Raw genomic sequence first — 7,718 nt, forward strand, 5'->3', positions numbered from 1 at the left:
ACCTCAAGTAAAGCCTCACTCACGTCCAATCACGTCCTCAGTGGGTTGGGTCTTTTTTGTACCTGTCAGTGCAGGGAAGCCTTGGGCTGCAGGCACCCGCTACTCCCCACGTTCTGAGACCCTGGTCAGATCGCCCGAGATGAGCACGTCAGCTCCGGCCCGGGAGGCACCTCAGTGCTAACAGCCCACCACGCGGGGCAGCCTGAGCCGACCTGGCCACAGCGCGGCTGACCCTGGGGTTAAGCTTGGTGGGCAATGGGGTGGGGAGGGAGGAACACCACCACCAGCTCCAGTCCCGGGGCGGCCACAGGAAACGCCTCGGCGAGGCCGTGGCTGAGCTGGCTGCGGACCGTGGTCTGGGCTCCTGAGGCTGCAGACTCCCCATCGCTGCGGCGGAGGGAAGGGCCTCCTTGGAGGAAGGCGTGAACACCTGGCTGCTTCCTGCCCTGGGACCCGGTGAACGCAGCGGAGCGGCTGCCGCGTGGGTGGGGACGTGGTGCTAGGGCTTGGCCGCTGGCTGTGCCCGGACAAACGCTTTTCCCATCGGAGGACAGAGGTGGCCCTCGGCAGCATGAGCGCCCCATCCCGCTGCCACGATCTGTTGCCACTCTGGGGTTGCCACTCTGGGGAGACTCTACTGTCCTGTGACTTGGTCACAAGTGCCTGTGGACGCAAACGCTGTCATGGGGGCGGTGGGCTCCACTACGCGTCATCCCTGCCGTGGTCTGGAGTGGTGGCCGCGGGGGGGCGCCTGTCCTGGACTGCGCGTTCCCACTCCTTCTTCACCGTGATGTAGAGTCTCATTGCTGCCTGGGCATCCTGAATCTAGGTGACACGGACAACCATGACTGTCCCAGCAGGTGACACGCATGGTCCCATGACAGCCAACCCTGATTCCCGAGCTGAGCCAGACCCCGGCTGAGTGGAGGCCAGCATGGAGCGTCCTGGGACTCGGTGCCCCCGTCCCAGGAGGAAGCTGAGGCATTCAGGGCCCCCGTGCTCCTGGGAGGAGCCTCGGACCACAGCAGACACTAGGGATGCCTGCGGAGGCTGGTGCGCTGAGCTCGGTGCCGGGCACGAGATGCCGGCAGAAAGGGCCCAGGGCTGACGACACAGTGCGGTGGCCGGCGGGTTCCAGCGCCCACACTCCTCCGCTGGCCCCCAGGGCCTGTCAGAGGGCTGAGGGGGCGGCTGGCCTGGCCACACAGCCCTAACGAGGGTCATTTTCTCCAACTACAATAGTTTTTAGGGTGGTGCTCTGTTAATATGAACGTCCAGAACCTCACCCCGTGGGCCCACTGTGCCAGGTCATTCCTTACGGAGCTACAGCCCCCTAAGCTGCCAGGCCCGTGGTCTGCCCGGCCACTCACCGAGCAGTGCTCTGCTTGCTGAACCCGCACGCCCAGGATCCTCTCCGCCAGCAGCTTCAGAGACGGCCTTCCACTCTGGGGGACGGCACAGTGCGCTGGCAGAGGCCCTGCAGGCACCGCCACCCCCGGCCACCGGCCACAGGCCACGGAGGCCCGCTGCCCGGGGCGTAGGGTGGGGTGGGGGGTGACCTGCAGCTCCGCCCTCCAGCCCGGGCTCCCCGCACCTCCCAGGGGCGCCCTCTGCTGGGCTCCTCAGAGATGGGAGGTGGACAGAACCGGCCCTCCGCCAAAGGGATAAAAACCTTTAACCCGTCATCATCAGCCGCCAGGGACCAGAAGCAACAACTGTGTGACCCAGCAGAACAGAACCGCCATGCAGGGGCTGCCGTACCTGCACCTGACGCTTGAAAGGCTTGTATTTCTGTGTGTCCCGAACCTTCTTCCTCGGATGATCAAGAAAGAGCACCTGGCAGGAAAGGGGCGGTCATGTTCATTTGCAGCTGTAACTCCTTTCTTTCACGTGGCTTTTTGCAAGGAATCCCAACGTAAAACACACGAATAAAACAGGGATTGAAGGGAATCTGAACTGGAAGAAAATCCTCCCGCCGACTGAAGATGCCCGACGGCAAGCACAGTAACAGAGACACTGAAACGGGCAGGGAGGCGCGGCCACGCCAGCCAGCAGCCCGTCCGCTCCTGCATCTGCGCCGGTGCTGCGGGGCAGGACCAGGGACAGCGTGGCGGGACCGGGGACAGGCCGCAGCCGGCCTCTGGGTGGGAACGCTGCGACAGTGGGGAGGGGACCGGCTAGTTTCCAGTGGTTGAAGGTTTACTCTGAAGGCAGTGGAGGCCTTCGGCCATCACAGAGCAGCCCCTGAACCTCCGAGGACTCCAGGGTTCCCTGGACCACAGTTTGAACAGCCCAGCCAGGCAGGGCTGTCTCCTGTTCCGCCCGCCCCACAGCTCTCACCGGGACAGACCCTCCAGAAGCAGAGGCCTGAGGCCACACCCTCTGGGGCACCAGGAGTGAACCCTCCCAGCTCGCCTGCCGCCCGCTATGTCCACCACAGCAGCTGAGGAGGTGAGAGCGGCCCCAGCGGCCGAGGTAGAGGCAATGGCCGCCCGGACTGCTTCCCAACAGAAGGGCCCCGACCTCGCAGGAGCCCTGTTCACCGCGACGGGTGAAGGCTGCAGAGGCGGCGGCCTGGCTGTGTCCCCGTGGAAGGTGCTAGAGCAGGGGCAGGGCCTGGCATTAGGTCCGGGTTCACTACAGAGCGAGAGCTCCACCATGGAAATGCCCGCGAGGCTCTGGGGACACAGGGAGCACTCAGTGTGTCTGATGCTGCTCCTGAGTGCTCCCAACACAGGCACAGACCCAGAGCCCCCCCCTCCCCCCCCCTCCCCCGCAGGCAGGGTGCGGGCAGCGCACCTTTAAGTCGTTGTGCAGCGAGTGTCCCACGAGGATCCGGCCCCGCAGCATCTCGGCCACTTCCTTCTGAACAACTGCAAACGCTTCTCCTGAAACCGAACCAGACGCGACAGTAAAGCCCGGCCGTTGTCTGGTCAGACCTCAGGGCCGACAGGCTGGGTTCGGAGCCGGTCCAAGGACATGGGGAGCCACCTGAAGGCCACTCACTCCGGGGAGGGAAGATTCAGGACCCTGGCTACGGAAGGCTCCAGAAGAGGGACCGAGAGGAGTGTGAGCCCGCCCCGCCTGTCCCCTCTCAGCTCCCGGCCGGGAGTGACCCACCCCGCTGGAGGTGCTCCGGCCGGACCCCGCTGACCGCCGTCCTGTAGTCCGTCACCGGCTGGGTCGGCTTGATGTACTTGTCGTAGACACACTTCCCGTACTGGTTCACAATGGACACGCGGGCGGCGAGGCTCTCCTCCCCCGCGGGGCCCACGCCCACCATCTCGCAGTCCATGGCTAAGGCTTTCGTCAGGCTGAAAGGACCAGAGGCTCCAGTTTAACTCACACGGCAGGACCCCGGGATCGGCACCACCAATGACCGGCTCTGACCCTGGGCCAGGGGGGCGCCCCCCCGCCCCCCGCCCTGAGGCGCAGCCACGAACCCGCTGAAGGCCTGCTCCTTCACCAGCGCCGCGCCACTCTCCCTCTCGCCCCGCTGCTTCCTCGCGATCTGGGCTGCCTCTGGGCCCATGGCCGCTTCGATATCCGCCGGGTCAACATCATCGAACCAGATGTCTCGTCTAAAAGGCAGAGGGGCAGGCTGACGTGTGTCGCGGAGACACCCTCACCGCGCTGGCCCGAGTGCCCAGCTGCTGCTGCTATTCCGATCACAGGACACTTTCGTCACTTTTCTGGTTAATTAGGAAATGTGCTCATTACCCGAAATTTAGGAACCGCAAGTAAACATAGAGTAGAAAACAGAAACGTCAACCCTCTAGACCCCACGAGTGACGGCCAGCCCGCGGCGCAGGGTGTGAGGGTCTGCCGGGTGGGGCGTCTCAGGCTCCGTTTAAATGTCACTTCCCCAGGGACCTCTTGCTGACCCCCTCGTGGACCCGCTCCTCCCGGAGCAACCGACAGAATCACTGAAATCATTTCAGTTTACCGTGTCTCCCCCACTTGGCCTCAGCCTCAGCCTCAGCAGGGAGGGCCCACGGCGGCCACTCTGTTTCCAGGCAGCGTGCCCGACGCACAATGACACAGGCCAGCCCTCAGACCGCTTCCCCACACCCCTCAGCAACTGTCCCAGCGACACACGGACAGCCCAGCTCACAAACACGCCCCCCCAGCTGGCCACTGACCCGTCGTCCTCCCCAGGTGGGTGACCATCACAGGGTCTGTTGGGTCACCATGGGGCGCTCAGCCGGCACTTCCCGTCTCACAGACTCCCTCCCGCCCAGACAACACTGACGACCGCCGGGAGGCCCAGGGGACAGCAAACCTTGCCCCAAACCACCCAACTAGCAAGATGCAGGAACCGGCTTCAAACTCGGGTCTTCCCGGCTTCGACACTCATGCATTCACGGGTCTTCCCCGGAGCCACAAGTGCCCAGCTCCGCCCTGGGTCCCAGGGTACAGCAGCCATGAGCAGGCCCGGCCCTCATTCTGGGTGGGCCCCAGCCCCGCCTCCTCAAGCAGACAGGCTCAGTGGCTAGGACTTTGTCCTTGGCGATGCCCACGACAGGCTGGGCGGCAGAGGAGGCGGTGCCCGTCACCGTGGGAGAGGCCGCCAGTACTTACTCGGTGGGCGGGGCTGGGGCCAAGGCTGCCGGCGCCTCTTTGGCTTTCCGCTTCTGATGTGTGAGACCCCCTCGTTTTGGAGAAACGTCACCATTTGTCCTCCTCTTGGCTGCTTTCTCCCTGTGCTCCGCTCCGCGGGCCTTGCTGGGCAGTGATGCTGGAGGAAGGGAGCGCACGGCCGCCTCTCCGCCTGCCTTTTCCGTCCCCGCCTCCTCTCTCTCCGCCTTTCTGTCCTGTCGGGTCATTTGGGGCTGCTTTTTGGAATCCCGCTGAGAGAGAACAAGAGGCTTTTCTGGGGCCGGTGACTTCTGTTTCAACACCTACAGTAAAGACACAATTCTAATGTGGACATCACGCACAAGAGGCTGAAAGATCACGTGTGTGTACGTACACGTAGAAGACAGCAGAGGGGAGGGGAGAATGTATGAGCGGCCGCCTGGACCAGCACCTGCTGAGCCTGCCCACTGATGCCCAAAAGGCGCGGTGCAGCCCGACTCCTGGTCCTGCCCACTCGGCTGGGACCCTGGGGAAGGTAACCGCGCCCATTTCCTCGTCTGTAAATGGAGCTGATCACGGGGGTCTCTCTCAGTGTTGGCGGGACTTAGGGACACGCTGGGTCCCAGGCCGGCGCGTGCGCACTTGAGAGCTCGGCCCGGGGCAGCTGTCACCGCTGTCAGCCCCCCGCGCGAAGGCCCTCGGCGCCAGGTCCTGCTGCTCGCCCGCCTGTGAGCTCGCAGCCCCCCAGCCGCGTCTCCTGCGAATGAAGCTGCTCACCGAGCTTTAATCTGCCTCCAAGGCGCCCCCATCTCCCTCCTGCGGGTCGGGCACAGGCCCGCCCTCACCTCCTGCAGCGCCTTCCAGTTCTGGGAAAAGGCCTCCGGGGCCCTCGGGGGTCGCAGCGCGGCCGAGGGGTCGCCTCCCGGTCTCCCGCCTGCTTCTCGCGCCTTGTTTTTCCAGAATCTTTTCTTCTTTTTCTTCTTCCGTGGGAGCTGCTTGGCCAGCGCTGGCTCGGCCACGGGGTGGTGCGGGGCGCGCGCGGGCGCCAGCCCCTGGGCCTTCACCATCCCCGCCCTCCCCGCGCGGCCGCCCCGCGATGCGCCCGCCACGCGCAGGGCCGCGACAGCCGGGGATGCCGGCCTCCCGCACCTGCGAGCGAATCCGGAAGCGCCCGCGTTCTCGCGACACGTGCGTCCCCACCCCCGGAAGTCCCGCTCTCTCGCGGCCGGCGGGAAGCCGCGCCCTCGCCTCGCGTTCCGCGCGGCCGGGAGCCGGCGGGTTCCTTCCCCCGCGGGCACGGGGTCGCCGCCCCAGCGAGCGGCGCTCGGTTCCGCGACGTGGGGTTGGAGCGGGGTAAGCCCGGGTCTCACGAGCCCCGGGACGGGGAGGAGACACGCGGCGCCGGAAGGGACCCGGGGGCCGCTGTCGGTGTGGCGCTCGGCGGGGCCGGCGGAGCGCGGGGCCGGCGGCCGCCAGGGGGCGCTGGGGGGCCGGGCGGGAGCGGCAGCGGGACCCGGGGTCCCAGAGCCTGGCTTCCCGGGACCCTGGCTGCGAAGGCGCTGCAGCCCCACCCGCCAATGACACGCAGCGGCGTAAGGGTTGTTGTGTATTTATCACTTTGTTTTTAAGTTAAAAACATTTCTCGTTGTCACTGTTAGTCCCCTCCCGAGGGCATTTTCCCGGTGGTTAGAGAGCTGGCAGGGCCCTGAGCGGTTTGACTCCGCGGGTAGAACCTGGACTGTGGACTGAAGGTCGCGGGTTCGATTCAGGTTAAAAGCACCAACCCCGCCGAAACCGGTTTGGCTTGGTGGATAGAGCGTCGGCCTGCGGACTGAAAGGTCCCGGGTTCGATTCTGGTCAAGGGCATGTACCTGGGTTGCGGGCACATCCCCAATAGGAGATGTGCAGGAGGCAGCTGATCGATGTTTCTCTCTCACCGATGTTTCTAACTCTATCTCTCTCCCTTCCTCTCTGTAAAAAATCAATAAAATATATTAAAAGAAAAAAAAAAGCACCAACCCCGTTGCTGGCTCCACCCCCGCCCGGCGGGCACGAGTGGGAGGCAACCAATGGATGTGTCCCGCTCCCTCCAAGTTTCTCTCTATCTCTCCCCTTCCCACTCTCCCTGAAAATAAATGGGAAAATGTCCTGGGTGAGGATTAACAACAGCAGCAAAGGCACAACCAGAGAGAGCGGGCGCACGGGCCTGGGCCATCGCTTCCTAACGACCATCAGCCATGGCCAGCACCCTGCCCGGCCCCGACAGGGTCCTGACAGCACAGATCAGCCCCCACTTCCCTAACGTGTCCCGCGGGGTCCCCGTATCAGAAATACAGACACTAGATCAACAAGACGATTGGGCTCGCTGGCAGCTACAGCGAAGATGATAAAATGAGGTTTGATGTAGAGGCGGGCGGGAGGGGGCAGGTTACCCAACAAAATGCAGGACGCCCTGCAAGTGGCTGCAATATTGGGGCGCGCTTATAATAAAATAACATATGCCTGTAACATGTAAGTACGTGTAAAATAACATGCATGTAACGGCTATCTGAAGCTCAGATCTAACTGGTCCCTGGGATGGGTCCTGCGGGCAGGCCTTTTTGGTGAGGTGACAGGGGAGCTGAAACGGGGGTGTGAGGCCCGGGTCAGAGACCAGCCAAGCACTGGATGTACGGAGGGAGGGAGAGAAGGCCGGTGCGGCTGGAGCGCGGTGAGCAGGGGAGGGTTGGGAGCAGGGGGACGGTAGAGCCTCAGAGGCCGCAGGAAGGAGTCTGGACCCTGTATCCCAAGGGCAAAGGTCGGCTGTTTTAAAGCCGGGGAGTGACGCAATCTGACCTGCGTCGTTGGAAGCACGGCCGCTCTGTGCGGGAAATGGGGTGGGAGCGAGGGGGAGAGGCAGCAGAGAGCAGGCCCAGGAGGAGGCTGGTGTAGGGCCACGTGTCCGTCTGCGTCTCCAGGAGGCGGCCACAGAGAGTTGGGGTGCACACATTAACGGGGGTGGGATGCCTGTGAAAGGCAAAGGGGGAAGCAGCTGCGGGGGACGGGGGAGCCTCGGGCTGCCGTGCAGCTCTGACCCCTGAGCAAGGAGAGAGGTTTGGCCACAGTGGATGAGGGGGACTCCTCCCTGGTACCCGAGGCCG

At 64.3% G+C, this 7,718-nt stretch overlaps 1 protein-coding gene across 2 annotated transcripts; it reads right to left on the reverse strand.

The window, feature by feature from the left end:
• Positions 1-32: 32 nt before the first annotated feature.
• On the reverse strand, positions 33-5,778 carry REXO4 (REX4 homolog, 3'-5' exonuclease). 2 transcript variants are annotated; one of them, XM_081103316.1, is made up of 8 exons: positions 5,424-5,778; positions 4,582-4,901; positions 3,444-3,581; positions 3,121-3,314; positions 2,800-2,888; positions 1,762-1,836; positions 1,371-1,445; positions 33-825 (listed from the first exon to the last, which is right to left on the reverse strand). In XM_081103316.1, the coding sequence occupies exons 1-8, from the start codon at positions 5,643-5,645 to the stop codon at positions 703-705; spliced, it is 1,236 nt and encodes a 411-aa protein (XP_080959442.1). In that variant the 5' UTR covers positions 5,646-5,778; the 3' UTR covers positions 33-702. The 2 variants fall into 2 exon arrangements, with proteins under 2 accessions (XP_080959442.1, XP_080959443.1); XM_081103317.1 differs by lacking the exon at positions 1,371-1,445 and having other exon boundaries at positions 645-825.
• Positions 5,779-7,718: the final 1,940 nt, after the last annotated feature.

The sequence above is a fragment of the Myotis nattereri genome, assembly GCF_964212035.1.
Source record: "Myotis nattereri genome assembly, chromosome: 12".
NCBI lineage: Eukaryota > Metazoa > Chordata > Mammalia > Chiroptera > Vespertilionidae > Myotis > Myotis nattereri.